General features: G+C 39.0%; 1 protein-coding gene across 2 annotated transcripts in view; it reads right to left on the bottom strand.

Moving 5' to 3' along the window:
- The window catches only part of hk2 (hexokinase 2), a 79,757-nt gene that overhangs the window by 20,738 nt on the left and 36,160 nt on the right, over positions 1 to 22,859 (bottom strand). For both annotated transcript variants that reach the window (XR_008807437.1, XM_056254695.1), the window contains exons 8-10: positions 14,771 to 14,932; positions 6,819 to 7,052; positions 2,012 to 2,316 (exon numbers count right to left, since the gene is read on the bottom strand). Coding sequence is in view for 1 of the 2 variants with exons in the window: in XM_056254695.1 (XP_056110670.1) it covers positions 2,012 to 2,316; positions 6,819 to 7,052; positions 14,771 to 14,932 (701 nt within the window). In the remaining variant the exon portion in view is untranslated. The remainder of the gene's footprint in view (positions 1 to 2,011; positions 2,317 to 6,818; positions 7,053 to 14,770; positions 14,933 to 22,859) is intronic.

Below are 22,859 nucleotides of genomic sequence, written 5' to 3' on the forward strand. Positions count from 1 at the left end.
TACTAATATACCTAGTAATGTGCATGCTAATAAGCAACTAGTTAATAGTGAGAATTGGACCCTAAACTAAAGTGTTCCGTAAAATGTAAAACAAATAAATAAATAATTAAACTGCAAACAAATAAATCAATCAAATGCAAATTAAATCAATAAATACATAAAATGTAAAACAATTCAATCAGTAAGTAAAATGCAAACCAAGTCACTCAATAAGCAAAATACAAAATAAATAAAAAGGTAAATGCTAAATAAATAAACAATGTGCAAAAACCAATCAAACCATTTTGGAATCCTAGGCAACTTGCAGTAAATTCTGGTATGTTCTTCACACTTCGGTATACTTGGAATATACTGTAGTCATATGGAGCACAATTATTGTGCTTTCATCGTGTTTTATGTTCATTTTAGAGCTCGACAGATGTGCTCACTGTGAACTAGGGCTGTGTATTGGCAAGAATCTGGCGATACGATACGTATCGCGATACATGGGTCACGATTCAATATATTGCGATATATTTCGATACTGTGCATAAGGCGATATATTGCGATTTTTTTAAAGTAGGACTACAATTTTAGAAAGTATTATTTAAAAAAAAAAGACATGATGTGCATAAAATTCAAACAAGTTTACTTTAGATAAACAATTCAGTACACAGAAAATCAAACTGCCAGTTTGGGATTGTGGTTCACAGGTTCTTAGTGAGCAAATTTGTATATGCTCAAGTAGGCCTTAATAAAAGAAAATACATAGCCCCTGTCACAATACATAACATACACACATGTGTGCAATCTGAAAAAAGAAAAGACATCTGTCTATGTCAATAAAAATAAATAAATGCTTGCACTATTCCTAGTACACAGGGTACATCCAACACGTTTTGTGTTGCAAAAACACGAACACAATTCAAGTCAAGTCAAGTATATTTATATAGCGCTTTTCACAATTTTATCAAAGCTTCACAGTATAAATCAAAATAACATAACAATGTTTGTTTCTTAGTGGAAAAAACATCCACGTTAGGTAGGGCTGATCAATGGTATTAATGATTGGTTAATTAATTTGAATATCCCCAATTCCTACAGGAAACATTGAGGAACAAATATATAAATAGTCAGTTAAAGAAAATACATAGCCCCTTACTGTGACATCTAGGCTAATGCATAACACATAAGGTGCAATCTGAGGGGCAATCTGTCATTAAAAAAATGCTTGCACTATTATTCATACAGGGTACATCCAACACATACCGTAAAACTTCAAATAATAGCGAGTCCCATATAGACGCCGGTCTCTTTTACACGCCTGATGTGGCGACAGGTTTGGGTAAATAAAGGCCAGTCTCAAATAGAGGAGGGGTCTGTTTTTTAGTTTCGGGTTGTATTTAATCTTTTAAAACCCGTCAAATCGTCCGCTTTTTAGCGGCTGCCAAAACAAATTTGTGTCCCGCCAAAGCCTTTTTTTATCGGTGAGTGATGTAGAATAGAAAGACTGCTGCGCTTGACAGGACGCAAACGAGCAGAGAGAGAGAGAGAGAGAGAGAGAGAGACAGAGAGAGAGCGCCCCGGCCGCGCGCGCGCACTCTCACGTCTTCAAACAACACGCGCGCTGTCTTGCTCTCTCTCCCTCGCGCATATTAATCAAAATCATAGACACTGTAGGCGAGGACACTAGTGGTGCGTCTCATTCTAGCCATCTAGTGGTAGGGATTTAAACACAACATAAACGCGAACCACGGCAATAGTATGAATATTTTTGCACGTAAACTAAAAAAAAAATCGATATTGCGTTTTTGAAAATCGATACAGTATTGCAAAATAAAATATCGCGATACTCAAGTGTATCGATTTTTTCTTACACCCCTACTGTGAACTGTTTTATGAATTGTTAAAATGTTTTGCTTTCACAAAAAAAATCTGGTTTTGGAACACGGGGGTGAATAAAAGATCATGGCATTTTGACTTCTTTTAGTTTGCACAAATTATTAGAAAAAAATCGGTTTCTAACTCTAACCTGTTCCATCCGGTGTAGAGCGCACAAAGGTGGGCAGCATTTTAACAGTGGCTGCAAGGTGTGTGTTTTTAGCCAGGCCTCGGTTCATCTCCCCTTCCATCCTTTTCTTCACCTCCAGGAGTTGATCCCGATTGAGGCGTAGGGTGTCCAGGATACGCTGACGTTCTGCATGCTGCTTTGCCAACCGGTATGCCACGGCTGTAACCATGGCAGCCCCCTTGCCGCTGCCATCCTCAGAGCGCAAGAAACGCACGTCGCAGTCAGGCACCAATGATCGAACCATTTTATTCAGTCGCCGGGCAAACCTACCGGAAAAACCACAGAGCAAAAGAGTGTGTTTGTGTATGAGAGGCTTTAAAAGCAAAGAAAGAAGAAGAAAGGAAAGGAAAGGTGAGAGGAAAATGTGAAAGATGTACAAGATGGGGAACAGGAGAAAATAACATTAGTTCATAATAAAATAGTTGGTAGAGAATACATTCAAAGTACTACTTTGAGTGGTAATGCAATGTTTGTAATTGTAGTTTGGTGATTCTTCAGTTAAATTATATATGAACTAAAAAAAAAAAAACCTGGAATAAAGATCTGACCAGGGTCTTGATAAATCTTCAAGTGGATTTTGGAATAATGTGTGATGGTGTGGATTTTTTACATTTTTCATTTTTTGGAGAAAAAAAGTCGGATAAGCCTTAGACTTGCAAACATAATGATCTTCAAATTGAATTAATTTAATTTAATTCAATTTAACTTAAAGTAAAAATGATGTAAGGGCATGTTAAAAAATTCTGATCAATTATAATATAAAGGAATTCTGGCAAAACATAACATTTTGACACAAAAAAAAGCTTAAAGATACTATCAGTCATTTAAAACTATATTGAGTCAGCCTAGCCCTAGGGAACAGACAATTTAGGAACAAGATTTGAATTATTGAAGGAAAATCCCTTACCATTGCAGCTGCTGTATATAAAACTATGCATACATCGAGGTAAAACACCTTTTCTTACTATCAAGTAGTTACTCAATAACCACTTAAACTGGAAGCAAGACTGAAATGAAGATAGATCGCTAGAGGAATATTTAAATTGAACATGTCAGAAAACAGTCAAAATTATGATATATGGCTCATCAAATGAAACATTTTCCTCTTTTGCAGTTTGCAAAATCTAATACAGGGTTTTTCAAACTTTTAGGACATGCGCCCCCCTACGTTTATCTAATTTCACTCATGCCCCCCCACTGCATATGACTGTCACGTGATGGCACTTGTGCACAGCCAATCAACACAGACGTATCTTGACAAAGAAGTACAGTCATCTCTGAAAGTCCCATCCACACCTTTAGAAAATGTTCGAGCATGATCCCTTTCTATGAATGCATGTGTTAGCACCCAAGGTGGTGAAAGCTGTGAACCCAAGTTGAGTGTGCCAGCTTAAAATAGCACAACTAATTAACGTTGATGCTTGAAGATTGCTTTAATTTCATAAAGCATGTAAATAAGTGCTCTGCACAACACCAAGGTAAAGTTCTTATCGAAAGTAGACAGGATAGTTCACGCAAAAATAAAGATTCTGTCATCATTTACTCATCCTAATGACATTTGAAACCTTTATGACTTTCTTTTGCGGAACACAAAAGAAGATATTTTAAAGAATGCTGACCAAACGGTTTTGGTCTGTAGATATATCTAAATAGCAATTCGGATGTTATTTTTTACATGGCCATTGTAGCCTAAAAGTTTATGTGTAATAAATTCTATGTTGAATCAAATTTCTTTCTAAAGTTTTTGCAATGTCTGTTATGCTTTTCTCATTTAACGCAATAATGACTTTAAATGATCTTTTGGGGGTAATTTCTCAGTCAAATTTGATGAATAATTTGTGATTAATTCGATTAATTAATCAGATAGATAGATAGATAGATAGATAGATAGATAGATAGATAGATAGATAGATAGATAGATAGATAGATAGATAGATAGATAGATAGATAGATAGATAGATAGATAGATAGATAGATAGATAGATAGATAGATAGATAGATAGATGTTAAATAAAAAAAATTACCAGACGTTAAGTTCCTTTAAAATAAAATTATCAACAATAACTGAAAATTAATGAGTTATTATATTAATAAATGAAATTCCAAGACAGCAATAAAAATTCATCAACACTTTTTCCAGGAAAATGTCTTTAAGTATAATTGCACAGCACATCACCAACTAACAGATTTTCAGTAATTTTTCAGTCATACACTTCACTTACATAGTCGTTGAGGAATCAGAGAAAATTGATGCATGCAGCTGTGTCTCAGCGGGTGGTTGTTAAAAGCCCCCAGAATTTCAACTCCCTGCTGCGCTTATGGCCTTGCCAAACTCTCTGACAACATTCAGGAGAGCCACTGAGTTATTGAAATGGGCTCTTGTGTGACAATGACAATGAGTTCATGAATAAACTGAAGAACCGTCGCCCTGCTCTGCTCGGATCTAAAATATCGCCACAGTGATTATCCATGGCCAATTTGTAAACAACATTTTTTCTAGCATTGTCAAACACTTAAATGAGAAATAAAGTATAAATGCGGACACAGTACGATCTATGTTTTTTAACAAATTAAATCATATTTAAAGATCAGTCTAGATTAGTCGATGGTCAGTCTATTTTCTTGTCAATCCATTACAACAGAGGTTGTTTAGTCTGTCAGCTTTTTCAGTCTTCAATTAGGGAGTATGATAGTATGACAGTTCAATTCAGATCAGATTTTGTTCTCATCCAATCAGTCAATGCAGTTAAATCGTTAATATTTCTGAATATTAATTTTCTTTTAAACCCCCACTGAGCCAGCCAAAGGCGACAGTGGCACAGAACCAAAACTACATCTGGTTACAGTAGTGGAGAAAAAAACAGGCTCAGTCAGGGGCCAGATTTCAGAAATAACAGTTGGTAAGTGTAACAAACCCTCTCAAAAGAACAAAATGTTAATTTCACATAACAAAATGTGAAAAAAAGTTTGAATACTTTCTCAAACGAATATAACTATAGAATCAATTTTTAATGCGCATATGAACGCCATCCGGTCACAGGTTCGCGTTTAAAGTCTGTTTAGAGAGAACGCCGTCGTCTTAGTGGCCCCTAATGTAATAACAAATGATAATTTTGCTGGAAGTGAATCAATCAAAACCAACTTTAGCCGGAAATAACATTATTCAAAATCGCTATAAAGCCAAAACAATCTCTGTTACCGTAAATTGTATGTTTATCTCTGTAAAGCTGCTTTGAAACAATCTCCATTGTTAAAAGCGCTATATAAATGAAGATGACTTGACTTGACTTGACTCAAGGCCCTGTGTCCTTCATACAGAATCTCTCCAGATCCTTCAGATTCACAAGTTCATGTTGGTGCTTCTTCTCTTCAGTTCACCCCACTCATTTTCTATAGGGTTCCGTTTAGGGGACTGGGACGGTCATGGCAGAAGCTTCATTTTGTGCTCATTTTTGTGTTGATTTTGATTTTTGTTTTGGACCGTTGACCTGATGGAAGATCCAACCACGGCCCATTATAAGATTTCTAGCAGAGGCAGTCAGGTTTTGATTTTGTATCTGTTGGTATTTGATAGAATCCATAATACCATGTATCTGAAAAAGATGTCCAGGACCTCCGGCAAAAAAATAGGCCCACAACATATAAGATCCAGCAGTATATTTAACCGAAGGCATGGGGTACTTTTTATCCCTGTTTGCACCAAACACATCTGGTAGGTTTGCTGCCAAAAAGCCCTTTTTTGTTTCATCTGACCACAGAATCCGGTCCCTTTTGAAGTTCCGGTCGTGTCTTACAAATGAATATGCTGGAGTTTATTTTTTGGGAGGAGCGAGGAGGATTTTTCTTGAAATGTGTTGATGTAGGGGTTGTTTGATATATTTTTTTTAGGCTTTCTGACCCCCAAGACTCAAGTAATCTCTGCAATTCTCCATCTGTGATCTTTGGAGAGTCTTTGGCCACTCAAACTTTTAATTATTTTAATTATTATATATATAAATTATTGCCCTGATGGTCAAAATGGGGATTTTCAATTCTTTAGCTATTTTCTTACAGCCACTTTCTATTTTGTGATGCTCAACAATCTTTTGATGCACATCAGAACTATGATTGAGGGAATTTGGCCTTTGTGTTTCCTCATATTTAAACTCCTGTGAAACAAGAAGTCATAGCTAGACAATTTCATGTTCCTAGTCACCCTGGTGTGCTAAAAAAAGGTAAACATTAATGGGAATATACTTCAGAGATATTTTACTCATAAAAAAATTCTAGGGATGCCAATGATTGTGGGCAACGTGTTTTAGAGAAAAACATTTATTTCATAATGTGAACGAATCGAATTAATGACTCATTGACTTTCTCATTTAGACACTTACCGCCACTGGGAGTTTTAGTTTCTTATTTAGAGTATCACTTGCTTAAAAAATAATTTCATATTTGGGGGCTAGTGCAACTGTCTTTCTCTGTCTCGCTCCTTCTCCTTTACTGTTAAACACGTGGCAAAAACTTTTTTTAATTACATCCTCAAGAGCTTTACTGAAACGCATTACCCAGGGGTACAACCTTACAATAATGAGCTTTCGAGTATATTGTTGAGTTAGAATAATCTGAACAACTGAGAAGAAACAGAAAAAGGTGGAAATCTAACATCTACAATACATTCGCCATGGTATTCTTGTAAATACAACGGCATGTAAATACAATGGTGTATGAAAATGGTGATCATTTGGTACCACAACAAGCGCACACAAGTACTGGAGAATGGACTCACTGTGGGTGGTTTTTGTAGACCGATCCATCCACGCCAATAGTGGTGCGCAATTTCTCTAGGGCTTTGTTATCTCGGATCTGCCGTAGCACAGCCGCCAGCGTGGCAGCACAGAGATGGGCCGCACGTGTAGACACAATCTGACACACACGCTGCGTGGCCACACTGTCTTCAGGGGACGGGTCCAGTCCGAGTCCTCTCAACACCTGCTCTGCACTCACCAGACCTTCGTTATTCCTGCAGAAGAGGCAATGTTGATTCTGATTTATTTGGAGGTTTGAATGAATATTAATCTAAATATCCTTAGCAAACCAAACACCTACTGCATGTGAATGGCGCAAATCGAAACTACTGCGGGACAGTTCTGCAGTTAAGCGCTAAAGCGCTTCTTCTTCCCGACAGCTATCATTCTAATTACATTGCAATCAAAACATAAATTAGAATAATAATAAAAAAGAAAATACAAATAAACAGTAAACTAATTAATCCTTCCTAGCAGCAACTATTATTCTAAAAAACAGAAACAGGGTATTATTAAAGATTATATTAAAGATGTAAGATGCTTTGAGAATTAAAGATGCTTGTATAATGAACACTGTTGCAAGATTTTGAATGTTTCTTGGAACCTTTCTGGACACTGTTTAAAAGTTTCTGTTCAGTAACTGCAAGGTTTTTTTTAAAAGAAGGAAAGGACTTATTCAGCAAGAATGACTTAAATTGATCAAAAGTGACAGTAAAAACGTTTACATCACAAATAAAATTCAAGTAAATGTTGTTCTTTTGAACATTCTATTCATCAAAGAATCCTGAAAAAAAATGTATCACTGTTTCCACAAAAATATTAAGCAGCACAATGGTTTTCAACATTGATATAATAATAAGATACGTTTCTTGAGCTCCAAATCAGCATTAGAATGATTTCTGAAGGATCATGTGACGTTGGAATAATAAGGACAGCTTTGCCCTTCAGGAATAAATTAAAATTATATTATTACATTTTTCTTCAAAATTTTAATAATATCCCACAATATTATTGTTTTTGCTGCATTTCTGATTAAATAAAAGCAGCCCTGGTGAGCATAAGAGACTTCTTTTAAAAATTGAGACAAATTGAGCATTGGGCATATAACGCCTGCAAGCGCTGCTGTTCTCCAGTTGACATTCGCTTCTTGCGATCTCTGCACTGATACAGCTTGGTTGGATTTACGCTGCTCACCTTACGTGTCTGCAGGAGGACAAATCGCCAGATCAGCCTCCGCCAGGCGTGACAGTTGTTTTTCTACCAAGTTTAGCTGTGTTTGCTTCAGAGCCTCCCACGCTCTCGCATCTTCTCACCTGTTTCCCTTTCCACGGCTGCCCGCCACGGATTTTTCCAATGACTGCAGTCAGGCAATGACTGCAGTCATTGCCTGATGCTGCCAAAAAAAGTCCTGCGACGACCGGCCGCGTGTGGTGCGCTGATTGCCGCGAAGGACCTTCACCCGTTCTGCGTGGTCTGCTTGGGCCTTAAGCACGCGGATACCTTAAGCAGGCATTCTGAATAGAGGCGCGGACCTTCTATCGAGGGGAGATTAGCGCCTCCATCCTCCAAAACTACCATTGTCCTATGTTCTTCTCACTAAAGGACGTGGACGCACCCCTCAGGGTAGATGCACTGGCCCACCAATGGCCTAAAGTGCTGCTGTTTGCTTTTACTCCCCTGTGCCTGATAATTCCCACACTGGCCCAAGGCACCATGGTTGGCGGAGATAATCCCTTCGTTATATGCCCAGCCGTGGCGCCTCCCCCTTCATACAGACCTATTGTCCCAAGCGAACAGGGAGATTTATCACCCACATCCGGACAGGGTGGCTCTCTGGCCCTGGCCCGTGAGAGGACAAACCTAAGCGCACTAGGACTTCCCCCGCGTGTAGTTGCTACTATACAGAATGTTAGGGCCGTTTCTATGCGGTCCTTATATGGCTGTAAGTGGCAAGTGTTCGAAGAGTGGTGTGTTGGGCGTGGTCTCACATCATATCAGTGTGCAGTTCCTGATATTTTGTGTTTCCTTCAAGACCTCATGGATAAGGGCAGGTCCTTTTCCACGTTTAAGGTCTACCTGGCAGCGATTTCTGCTTGTCATGTGGGTTTTGAGGGCTCAACGGTTGGGAAGCATCCTCTAATCCGCAGATTTATGAAGGGTGCCCGGCGCTCTTTGCCAGTCATCAGAAGAGCGGTCACTAATGGGACCTCTCCATGGCTTCTGGAGGCTCTGTCTTAATTCCCTTTTGAGCCCCTGGGAAATATTTCCCTAAAACTGCTGTCTTTCAAGACAGCTTTGCTCTTGGCCTTGGCATCAGCTAAACATGTCAGTGAGCTGCATGCACTCTCGGTTCATTCCTCGGGCACTAAATTCTCTCTTGGTGGAGATAAGGTTTTCCTTAAGCCTAATCTGGCCTTTATGCCGAAATGCTTCCCTGCGTTCACATCGGAGGGGTTAGAGCTGTCCGCTTTTTACCCTCCACCTTTCTCATCTGCGGAGGATCAAAGGCTGAATGCCCTGTGTCCTGTCCGTGCCTTACAGACATATTTGGCTAGGACCAGTGCTTTCCGGAAGAGTGACCAGCTCTTTATTTCATGGGCATTCCCTCGCAAGGGGAATCCCATATCTAAGCAACGCCTCTCACATTGGCTTGTGGACGCTATAATTTTTGCATATGAATCTAAGGGAGTGCAGCCCCCAGGGGACATCAGAGCTCATTCCACGAGGGGCTTAGCCGCCTCTTGGGCTCTGTTCAGGGGAGTATCGCTACAGGACATTGATCTGCTGCCAGCTGGGCTTCTCCCCATACGTTTGTGTGTTACTACAGGCTGGATGTCACTAGAACCTCGGTAGCACATTCTGTTTTGGGGGTGGGGTCGTCTTAACCCTTCCTTCTCTTGTGTGTGCCACAAACGTTTCATGTCCTGCCTGTACACAGCAGTTATGTGTGTGCGTCTGTATGGTGGGTTCATGATTATGGGATTGTGTCAGGCACCGTCCCTTTGGGTGACCGTCTTTCTCTGGCTTACAGAACCTCACTGTGAGTGTATTGGGCAATCGGGGAGCTGTCCATGTCTCTGCCATAGGTGGATCTCGAACACGTGATTATGAAAGAGAACAATAGGTTACTGTCGTAACCCCGGTTCTCTGAAACATCGAGTAGAGAGATCCACCAGCTTTGCCCCGCTTGCTGCACAAGAAGCGAATATACTTCCTGGAGAACAGCAGTGCTTGCAGGCGTTATATGCCCTCAGGTAAGGGGGTGGGGCCTTACCTGGCATTGGCTGCGCGCTTCTGTCTGTCTTGCCAGACTTGGTGCAATTGGATGCTTCTGCAGAGGTCAGGTACGGATGCCCTTCCCATAGGTGGATCTCTCCACTCGATGTTTCAGAGAACCAGGGTTACGACAGTAACCTATTGTTTTGATCTAACTTGTGAAGTTTGTGTCCTTGTGTTGCTGTCATTAAATCAAAAGCTAAAACATTGTATAATTCAACTTTTCAATCAAATTGTCATGCTGATCTTTTTTGTAGGAACAAAAAAAATATTTTCACTTGTGGTCTGAGAATTTGGACCCGACAGTAGATATTCACAGACACGTATGTTTCTTGGTAAGAAGAACTCAGAATTAAGTTTTTGTGAGAAGTTAAGCAATACATCAAGAATGTGCATCCCAGGTGGCATAATTACTTTAAGCTCTAGTTTAATTTAATTACATTTTCATTGTATACAATTTACAATTGTAGTTCTAAATTTCAATTAGCACATTGCTTTTCTGCCAACTTCAAACTCCAAAAATTCTGATAATCTTAAAAGGTTAATAATGTTATACCCACAGTACAAATTTAACACTCATTTGTGCTCAGTCTGTGACTTGATGGTGGGTCTGGCAATAAGGTTATTTTGAGAAGCTAATTACTTCTGTGGGAGGTGATCTCCCAACTGAGTTCTGGAGCAGCATACAAACAACTGTCACCAATAATACTGTTTTTTTAAAGTTAGTTCAATACTAAATGTAAATCCTACCCATACACCTAAAGCAAACTCTTCACACAAAGGAATACAAAATTATAATACAAAAGTTATTTATAAATTACATTCCATTGCATAACAAAAAGTAGTTTAATTAAAAATGTTTAACGCTTTAACACATTTACTCAGTGTGACATTTTGTGAGACTGTAAAGAGCACTGTTGTATAAATTTACATCATGAATGTCCGCTAAACAAATTACAGACCTAATAATTACACATTAGTGTTGCACGGTGCACCGATACTTCAAAAGTATCGCGATACTCGGAAATTAAAAACTTCACGATACCTAAATTTATTAGTATCGATACTTCTAAGAATGACCGCGTTCCAGATTTGTAAGAGAGTATTGCATGTTGGTGTGTGCAACGCACGCTTCCAGTGCCTCCCTATGGACGTCTGTGTTTTTCTCCTCATGCGCGTGTGACAGGGCGCGTGAACTGAACGAGCAGAGAGAGAGAGAGAGAGAGAGAGAGAGAGAGAGAGAGAGAGAGAGAGAGAGAGAGAGAGGAGAGGAGAGAGAGAGAGAGAGAGAGAGAGAGAGAGAGAGAGAGAGAGAGAGAGAGAGAGAGAGAGAGAGAGAGAGAGAGAGAGAGAGAGAGAGAGAGAGAGAGAGAGTGAGCGAGCCCCGGTTGCGCGCGCGCACTCTCTCTGCGGAGCCAGGGCGAAAGTATAAACAAGGCTTCACCGTCTCAAAACTAAGCGCTGTCTTGCTCTCTCTCTCTCCCTCGCACATATTAATCAAAATAATTCGACACGATGGTAAGGTCGGGAGACTAAAGTTTCATGTGGAGCATTCGGAGTTTTTTTTTTTTTTTTTTTTGAATTACCGCTGGGTGTAAATTGTGGTAAAATACGTTGCCTTATCTTCTCTGAATCGTTCCGCACATTCAGCTGACATAAACCACACTTTAAATAAACGAAAAAAACTATCCAGTCATGAAATGTTTTCTGTGATGACAGTGGGATGTAACCGCCTGGATAATCACACAACGCGCACACGTCCGATAATGACACGTCCAATTCGCGAACTAATGACTCATTTGAACCGATTCGTTTTAATGAATGGTTAAAACAACTGATCTGTCTGAATCGGTGTATAACTAATCGTTAACACTTTGTAATAAGGTTTCATTTATTACATAAATTACATAAAACAAATAAAAACACTTGTTTTTTCCCCCCGAAAAAGCATATGACTACTTTTTTCCACACAATGCTATCATGAATCGATAAGAGAATCGTTAAAGAATCGGATCGATAAGCAGAATCGTCAGTGGCTGAGAATGTCATTGCTCTAATTTATTTTTTATATTTTTCATATTTCATATTTTCTTCAAATGGTTATTATAGCCTATCTGCTGTTCAAATGTTCATTTATTAGTGTGTTATGATTGGAATGTTGTCCCAGTTTTAAAATAAAGCACAGCAATGATATTTGAGAGTGTTTCTCCCTTTTCAGAAAAAGTATCGAAAAAGTATCGAAATCGCAATTCTTGACTTGGTATCGGTATCGAAACAATAATTTTGGTATCGTGACAACACTATTACACATAGGCCTTTTTTAGGCGCATTATTTGTGGAAAAATTCTGAGATTAATCGTGATTAAATATTTTATTTTTTAACCTAAAATTGACAACATAGAATATAACAATGAAAATAATGAGCAGCATGGCAAAGAATCAGCTGATGCCATCTGTAAGGAAAGTACAACCTTAAAAACAGGGGCTGTATTCACAAAAAATCTTAAGGATAAAAGTTCCTCCTGACGCAGACAATAACATTACAATAATATTTCAATGACATCGACCTTTTACAAAGGTATCATCTGTATCGCAAAAGTGTTTTCTTAGTTTTAAACGTAGTCCAGTTTTCCTTTCTTTGTCTTATCCTTGGTGGTTCTGTATTATACATCACTATATGCGTACAGTGTTTTTGAAAATTGTTAGCCATTTAATTGATTAGGTGATAATGAATAGAATTAGATGCGAGTGTAATACTTGATTATGTTAAACATAATGTATGCTATAGCCTCTCAACACTTGATAATGTTCTATACACACACACACACACACACACACACACACACACAAATCTGTATCTTTGTGGGGACTCTCCATAGACGTAATGGTTTTTATACTGTAGAAACTGGATATTCAGCCCCCTTACACTAACCCTACTCCTAAACCTACCCATCACCGAAAACTTTCTGCATTTTTATATAAAAAAAAAAAAAAAAACTCATTCTGGATGATTTATAAGCTTGTTTACTCATGGGGACCTCAATTTAAGTCCCCACTGTGACAAGACGACTCCCCATGAGTCAGTGTGCATTCAGGTTGAAGTCCCCACCAGGATAGAAATCAAGCGTGCACGCACGCACACACAAACGGTTTGCATTTCATGTAGCCATATATGCAAAAAAAGTGACATCATCCAGAGAAACGAGGTCAACCCCGCCTTACTCATATATTAAGAGTTCCTTAGTCAAACTTGCTCTTAAAGAGTTTTGTGAATAGGTTTTAAGCTAAAAACTCATAAAATTCTTTGTGAATACAGCCCCAGGATTTAACTCTTTTTTTTTTTTTTTACTTTAACATGTTTTTTAACAAGTTTTCATTTATTAACATTAACTACACTAATGCCATGAACGAACAATGAACAATACTTCTACAGCATTTGTCAAAATTAATGTTAATTTCAACATTTAGTAATAATTTTTTTTAAGCTGCAGTCTGCAGTTTTTTCTATTTGTCGCCATCTCTGTACGAAATCTGCAAATTCCAGTTATTCGCAGAATTATCAACTTTACGTGAGTTGTACTTCGACACGGCACAGCGTGGACGAACACAATGTTTGAGGAGAGTGTGCAGCTGTCAGTCGCCGTGCCGGTTTGGATAGTGTCATTCAGAATCACAGATTATTCTTTTTGGAAGTATGATCAACATAATAATTTTCACCGGAAAATGTCATCTGAACTAGTAACATCCACTTTTGTTCAGGTTCTGACATTGCAGTAAATCGCGCTGATTAAATCTAAAAATCGCTAATCATATCACGCAAAACCATGCAAATTATACTTCGTTCTCAAATTGTTAATGTTAACAACGTCAGCATTTGTTAACAACGTCAGCATTGCGTGACAACATGTAATGTCCTTCCTATATTATCCTTGTTTTCGCATGGGTCTGGTTGCAGTCTCTTTCTCTCTGTAGCCACTCCGAAGTCCGAACGAAGTCTTTTGCATTTTACAGCGGGTGAATCTGTTGTCACTGGTGATTGTCGTTTGAACCTTTCTGGATCCGCCATCAAATTGATAAGTTTAATAATATCAAGTGCTGTGAGAAAAGGCTATAAATCTCCACCTCCAACATCCTCACACGCAATATAGCCTACTAGCCGAGACTCCTTCTTTATGTGTACAGATGTGACGTAATGAAGTAAAGACATGCTCGAATCTCCCGCGGAAATCCACCAGTACCACTGGAATTAAAAACATTATTACAAGCTTACTGCTTTGAATCGAGCCAAGGCAAGCAGATAGTTTAGAACACTGGCTGGTTATGTATTTTTTTCAAATATGTATTTTGGATCATTTTTAACCCCCCAAAAAAGCTACGGACTGCAGCTTTAAATAAAAAATTGTTTTTGGTAACATTAGTTAATGTGCTGTGAACTAACATGAACAAACTATGAAGAATCTAACTAACTAACATCAGCAAAGATTAATAAGTGCTGTAAAAAAAATAGATTGTTAGATCATGTTAGCTAATGCATTAACTAATGTTAACAAAAGAGACCTTATTGTAAAGTGTAACCTTTTTAACTAACTTTATTTTGGCTTACTTCTGCAGCCATTTTAGTAGAGCTAGAAACATACAAGAACAAAAAGGTACTAACTTTCCATTTTCGATGGCAGAGACGAAGGAGGTCTGGAAGTGGCCGGTGGTGAGCAGATCTGGAGTGGTGTGTCCCTGGAACAGCAGAGCATCTTTGGCCATCTTCACCAGGATGAGTCTGACCAGCTCCCCCATGTACATCCCACTAATCATCTTCTCAAACCTGCATGAAAACAAAACACACAGCACGTAGAGTCAGGCTGATGAGTGACCACGATAAACACGCATGTCATGATGCAGTGTGGCGGTATGTAGGGTTGCGGCGGTGAGGAAAATTTCCCACCGGTTATTCGACGTGTGACAACACCGGTAATCCCGGTGTCACCGTGGGGGGCGGGGCGGGGGGGTTAAATAGCTTTTAAATGCGTGCGCGTTATCAGGGACGTGCAAGGGAATTTGTGGGGCAGTTGCTCTGACCTGAAAAAAGGGCACTACCCCCCAAAACTCACGGGCTATATGAAGGAATATATTCAGTTGAATTTTGCCCATACAAATTGCCTTATCTGATCGTGTTTATTTCCAAACGCAATGCCTCATATTATGGTCTTATTATTATTTATAAAGATTGCAAACGTCAAAGATGACAGGTTTATGATATACAACTTTGTAAACAGTATACAAAATGTATTAACAATATGTTAAATGTCACCAAAATACACATGAGAAAAAGAGTTCCTCATATTATTGTTTATTGTTTTTTAATTATTATTATTATTATTATTTTTTTTTTAAATAAATAATCTGGATTGAATTGACAGATGGGGAAAAACTCGCTTCTAATAAAATAAAATAAAACGCTTAGATTTCGGAAAAAATACAATCCTTTTTTAACCTTTTGGCTTCCCGTACATTCAATTGTGCTTTTTGCTCATCTGGGCAACTACGCATGATTTGTAGTATGATTGCGTAAAGGGAACAGGAATTCCGGTAAGGAACAGAATCGACTGCTACACCCAGTGCCGATCCTGACCTCCCTGTGGCCCTAAGCAAAATTCTGCTAAGGGGCCCTCTGATGTCGTGAGCTATGTAAACCATTTGCCATTGCCACAGTCACACCTGACACTTCAGCACTCCCATCCTCCCATTAAACAAAACAGTCAAATAATAAGTACAACAATATACACTCACCGGCCACTTTATTAGGTACACCTGTCCAACTGCTCGTTAACACTTAATTTCTAAGCAGCCAATCACATGGCGGCAACTCAGTGCATTTAGGCATGTAGACATGGTCAAGACAATCTCCTGCATTTCAAACCGAGCATCAGTATGGGGAAGAAAGGTGATTTGAGTGACTTTGAACGTGGCATGATTGTTGGTGCCAGAAGGGCTGGTCTGAGTATTTCAGAAACTGCTAATCTACTGGGATTTTCACGCACAACCATCTCTAGGGTTTACAGAGAATGGTCCGAAAAAGAAAAAACATCCAGTGAGCGGCAGTTCTGTGGGCGGAAATGCCTTGTTGATGCCAGAGGTCAGAGGAGAATGGCCAGACTGGTTCGAGCTGATAGAAGGGCAACAGTGACTGAAATAACCACTCGTTACAACCGAGGTATGCAGCAAAGCATTTGTGAAGCCACAACACGCACAACCTTGAGGCGGATGGGCTACAACAGCAGAAGACTCCACCGGGTACCACTCATCTCCACTACAAATAGGAAAAAGAGGCTACAATTTGCAAGAGCTCACCAAAATTGAACAGTTGAAGACTGGAAAAATGTTGCCTGGTCTGATGAGTCTCGATTTCTGTTGAGACATTCAGATGTTAGAGTCAGAATTTGGCGTAAACAGAATGAGAACATGGAACCATCATGCCTTGTTACCACTGTGCAGGCTGGTGGTGGTGGTATAATGGTGTGGGGGATGTTTTCCTGGCACACTTTAGGCCCCTTAGTGCCAATTGGGCATCGTTTAAATGCCACGGCCTACCTGAGCATTGTTTCTGACCATGTCCATCCCTTTATGGCCACCATGTACCCATCCTCTGATGGCTACTTCCACCATGTCACAAAGCTCTAATCATTTCAAATTGGTTTCTTGAACATGGCAATGAGTTCACTGTACTAAAATGGCCTCCACAGTCACCAGATCTCAACCCAATAGAGCATCTTTGGGATGTGGTGGAACGGGAGATTCGCATCATGGATGTGCAGCCGACAAATCTGCGGCAACTGTGTGATGCCATCATGTCAATATGGACCAAACTCCCTGAGGAATGCTTCCAGCACCTTGTTGAATCTATGCCACGAAGAATTGAGGCAGTTCTGAAGGCAAAAGGGGGTCCAACCCGTTACTAGCATGGGGTACCTAATAAAGTGGCCGGTGAGTGTAGAACAGAATGAGGTTCAAACACACAATATTTATTGAATAGAGTATTTTCTATAGAATGTTAAGATAATAAGTGAATATTATTAAGTAAGTGAATATTAACGTAAACATAAATAAGAAGAAAATAATAAATAATAACCCTGAGCTTTGGCTTTTGGGATTAACTTTGGTTCTTTCTACAGCCTGGGCATTTTCGGCATCAGTATGATTTTTTTTTTTTTTTTTTTATTATGCATGTTGAAGCAATTCTTGATTTATGGTTATTATTTACTGAGGGATGTGCATCCATTTTGACCAGTATGTCCAGCTAATCAACATTTTTAATTCAATATAGCCTATAAATCAATAGTCAATCAATGTCAAATTGTCAATACATTGCTTTCTATCTTGCATAATTAGTGCAGTTGTTTAGAGTTTTTAACTACACTGAGACTAGATAATCAGTGTCTTGTTTTGAAAGTATAATGTGTACTTTGATTGGGAGTGGCATCATTCACGTGCATGTATTGTACAGTATGTCTGGTCTCCACATATTTCTGCTTGAAAAATGCGAGTTTCATTTAGGCAACGCGCATATGAACGCACGATAACACACGCGACGCGGTTATGTTTTCCGAGCTGCAGTAAACAAACACCGTTGCACTTTGTCGTTTATCAAAATCAAACGTAATAAATAATTGTATTTTACTCTCACTTTTGTCAGCCACAAAGTGATGCAAGAGACGCACTGCCTGCCCAGCTAGGTTAGCAAGACCGAAAAACATCAAACTTTGCTGACATCAAACTTAGAGAGGAGAGAACACAAGTTTACCTGATTGTTGTTCCCGCAATTCACTCTCATGGTTTTTTTTCTTCTTCCTCTTTTCGTGACCAGAAGGATAGTTTCGCTTCATTTTGTCGTAGATGTTGTAGCTACACATTTGACGGCGCGCTATGACTATGACACGAGATGGAGGCGTGGCCTTAAGTAATTTGCGTGGCCCTACGCCGGTCGCATGCAGTCTATGGTCGCGTGCAGCGTTTGCCCTTCATACTGACTTTCACTTTCGGTGCCCGAATGGAAGTGAATGAGGCTTTGCGATTTTTTAATCTAGGCCTACGTGAAATTCTGCATCCATTGTACGATTTAATTTTTTTCTCGGAAGGGCAACTTGAGTGAGAAGGGCAACTTGAGTGAGAAGGGCATATGGGCAGTTGCCCGGGCAAACCTGAGCAACCCCCCTGTGCACGTCCCTGCGCGTTATACTTTCACTTTCGAAATAAGCGTCCATTGGCAATTCAGCGCTGACAATTCAAAACTCGCTGATAATAAAACTTTTATTTATAGACCGAACTTTTATTAGCATAACAAACGAATAAAAATAACCCCATGCATAGGCTGAAAAAAAGTGAAAATCGGCAAACTGTGGGCCCAAACAAATAAGAACCATAAAACGTTTATTAACGAATAAGAAAATAAAATAGGCCTAAATAAATTACACAAAGTTTAAATAAGATAAAACCAAATAAATAAGAGACGAATATAAAATCTCCACACGTGCTAAATGGAATTTGACTCCTGATGCTTGCTGATCTGTGCCGTGACTGGCTCTTGGCAGGCACTGCGCAGTTCAGTTTTTAATTATAATGTATGCTCTCTTCTGAACTAAATAATTGATAATTATTATTTTTAATTAATTCAAATAAATATTTTTAGCAAAAACGAATACTTTAAAAAAGTCAAGACATCGCGGTGTCACGGTGGGAAAGTGATGTCACCGGTGATGGGGCTTAAAACAGGTAACACCGTCAACACCGTCTATCGCGGCAAGCCTAGCGGTATGGGACGATGGTCGCCTAGAGGTTATTGATCCTATGCTGGGCAACCAGTGAACCCAATCACTATTATTCACTTGAGTGAGACGCTTAACCCCAGGATGCTTCAGGGGTGTAGGAAATATTTGTGGAGAAAGAAAAAGAAAGAGAGGGTAAATTCACAGGGTACATTCTAGTGTTGATTATTAATTTTTATACTACGGGGCTATTGAACGCTTGAATCTGATTGGTTCAGGAACGTTCTAAGGACAGCAAAAGAACCAAAACCCACAATGACACTGACCAAGCAAATAAGTACAGTAAAAAATGGGTTAAATTTTTTATTATTTCCATGTTTTTTGCTGCAAAATTAAATTTTATTCATTTACGGACAACATAGCCTACTCACTCTCTCTCTCTCCCACTCAAACGAGCACATACAGTACGAACACACACTCAAACAGAAACATGTTGTCAGTGCTGCTCAGATGATTTTATCAGTAAAATAGTTTAAACAACTTAAAAGCTATATGTAATTTCTCACTAGCGAGGTAATAACGGCGCTGTTCTTGGAGCAGATGAACTAACAGTTTTGCTATTAGAGACGCTGCTGCCAAACACTGTTGAGAGACGCATTCATACACGCTTGATCTCTCTCTCTCTCTCTCTCTCTCTCTCTCTCTCTCTCTCTCTCTCTCTCTCTCTCTCTCTCTCACTCTCTCTCTCTCTCTCTCTCTCTCTCTCTCTCTCTCTCTCTCTCTCTCTCTCTCTCTCTCTCTCTCTCTCTCTCTCTCTCTCTCTCTCTCTCTCTCTCTCTCTCTCTCTCTCTCTCTCATAACTGCATTGATAACTGCATTAGTCTACTATCAATAGCTGAAGCCTCCGTTACTAGCTCTAAAATGAGGTTTTGGAATTAGCAACGGAGGCTTGGGATGAGATGCATAATAAAGAAATTAGGACAAAAACCTGACAAATATCTTATACAAATACATCATACAAATATCAAATACATCATCTGAACAATGTTTTGAGGTGTGGTAACCGTAGTATAAGCAGAATGATTTATCTATTTTAAGTTATGTGTTTTCTTCATTCCCTCAGCCACATTAGGGCATAACATTTCATTTTAACCTAACAAACATATTTGTGTGAAATATTTTATTTGAAAAGTGCACTATCCTTCAATACAGTAGCCACATAAGTGCCCAGCACAACAGCTTTCATCATTTATAAAAAATAATAAATGTTTCTTGAGCACCAAATTAGCATATTAGAATGATCATGATCATGTGACACTGAAGACTGCAGAAAATTCAGCTTTGCCTGGAATAAATTAGATTCTAAAATCATAATTTTGCTGTTTTTACTGTATTTTTATCAAATAAATGCAGCCTCGGTGAGCATAATTGACTTCTGTCAAAAGCTTTTTTAAATAATCTTAGCGACCCTGGTAGTGTCTAAGATGTTTATACAATGAAAAGGAGGCAGATTTGTAGTAGTCTGTCAGTTATGAAGGAAAATAAGAAAGAAAAAAACAATTATGTTTTTGCTATAAATAAACTGGAAAATGTACAGTAAGTAAATGATGACTTCATATTGTGCTTCACTGCACAGCACAAATGAAAATAAATTTCAGTTGTTGTTGTTTTTTTCATTGTTGTTACGGTGACCGGGAGGGGACAAGAACATGTTTGCAGTACTCGATCTGGGTATAGTCTAAAGCAGCCATTACCAAACTGTGGTCCGCAGACCACTAGTGGTCCGTGAGGGTACTGCAGGTGGTCCGTGGAAAGGCAAAATAAAATATAAAATATTTTTTTTACCTTCATTTTACCAGGAAATTCACATAAAAAAAGTAAAAAAAAGTAAAAAGAATATGTAGCCTATATTTATATAAAATTTAAATTAAATTGTCAAGTTATTGTGTGATTACTAAAATAGGCCAGTGGCGCTCTGCCGTGACTTTCAAGTTCAGTGCCGTTAGAACCACAACATGGATCGGTGGATAGCAACAGGTTCTCTGAAGAGAAAAGAGGCAGAGGCAAATATGTTCTCATTATCACATCACACGCATAGCCCTTTATAGGTAGTTTATATGAAACTAAATGTTTATAAATGGAATGAATAAGGCCTGTTATTATTTTAATTTCCAATTAGTTTCTTGATCTCGCATTTCTGAAATGTTTTGCGGATGTGCTGTTAAGTGGACAAACTCACGCCTACTTTGAGGACTTGTAAAACTCTGAAGATTAATAATCCCCTAAAATCACCAAAGGTTTTGAAATGTTGACTATATCCAAGTGTTCTTATTACTGTATAGATTTCATACTCCATTGCTATGGAAATAAGCCTGTTGTTCAAATGAACCTGATTATGCCCTCGGGCGCTTGAGTAAATACGGTAAATAAATTAAATATGTGGCAGCCGTTGTGTGCTGTTAACTTTCTTTTAACAAGCCTGTTGTACTGATGTGATGACCAGTTATAGTTTTAGTGCTAGTAAGCCTATTTAGAGGTGTGGATTAATTAAAGTGTGTATGTCAGGTTAAATTTTTTTTTTAGATATATTAAATAAGGGTTAGATGTCTGAGTGAAAATGTAATTATCACTAAAATTATTACTGTAATTGCCCTACAGTAAGCTTTATAGCCATTTGTCAAGATCTCCGTCAAGATCATATTTTTAAAACACAGCTGAGCTGTGACGTCAGAAGAGGGAGACGTTCCAAAAAAGTTCTATTCAAGTATGGAGAGTTTTGAGTCTAAGGAGATCCAAAATCCCCCTCAAACCTGCGATGGCCCACAGCCATACAATTTTGAGCCTCGCAGGCGTGAGACAGATGAGGAGCCAAACAGAAATTTAAATAATTTCTATCGAAGAAACATAAATATCTGGTGTGAAGAGAACCAGTGGAGAGTTGGGCAGGTGTATATAGGCATAACTTAGAGGTGGAACGGTACATGTATACGTATTGAACCGAAACGGTACGGGCGTATGAATATACACGAGTATAAAAAAATAAATAAAACTCGCGTGCAAATTAATTAATGCGGAACTACTGTTAAATACGTGGGTTATTTAGGGACAGTATGTAGCTCCGCCTTAGCTCTGAAGCTCCGTGGACCGTGGCTATAATGAACAGGCTGCGATGTCAAGATTGTAATGCTGGAATATGTTATGTTGGTGTGTGTGTGTGTGTGTGAAGCAGCACTGAAGTGGAGAGAGAGAGAGAGAGAGAGAGAGAGAGAGAGAGAGAGAGAGAGAGAGAGAGAGAGAGAGAGAGAGAGAGAGAGAGAGAGAGAGAGAGAGAGGAGAGGAGAGAGAGAGAGAGAGAGAGACGCGGGCGCGATCGAACAGTGGAAACATAAAACTGGAAGAAATGTGCGCTGCAAATGACCGAAGTCTTGGATAAGCAGCACTGAAGTCAGCGCGTTTGGTCCGAACAAAGTTGACCCAGGCACGCAACACAGACCTGCTTTTTGGGAAAAAGTGGACTCTGTGACCGGTTTTAACAGTGTTTTTGCACCCAGCACAAACGCAGTAATTCACCATCGTGAAAATACGCCTGCGTATACCTAACTAACTACCTAACTTAAATAGCTAACTAAATAAATAAATGTCCTAATCACTAATTCTCTCACTTTATCACTCGTACAATTATCAACACAACTCACTTTCTCAGCGACCGGAGACGTCTCCCTCTTATGACGTCAAGCGATCCATTTGGGGGGAGGAGCAGTTTTAAGTGAGTACTGAAAATAACAAACTTTTTCATCTTATATTCGGCCTTTAGGTATCGAAAATCATACAAAAACAATACAACAACTTGTAAAACGTGTATTGCCCCTAACTATTTTGTGTTAATCATAATTACAAATTTAACCTGACATACGCACTTTAAGGTAGGACTGTGTGTAGACATATTTTATTATGTGTATTATGAGGTGGTCCGCGGAAATTCTTGATTAC

This window comes from Rhinichthys klamathensis, unplaced genomic scaffold (genome assembly GCF_029890125.1).
Source record: "Rhinichthys klamathensis goyatoka isolate OS25496 unplaced genomic scaffold, OSU_Roscu_1.1 h1tg000114l_1, whole genome shotgun sequence".
NCBI lineage: Eukaryota > Metazoa > Chordata > Actinopteri > Cypriniformes > Leuciscidae > Rhinichthys > Rhinichthys klamathensis.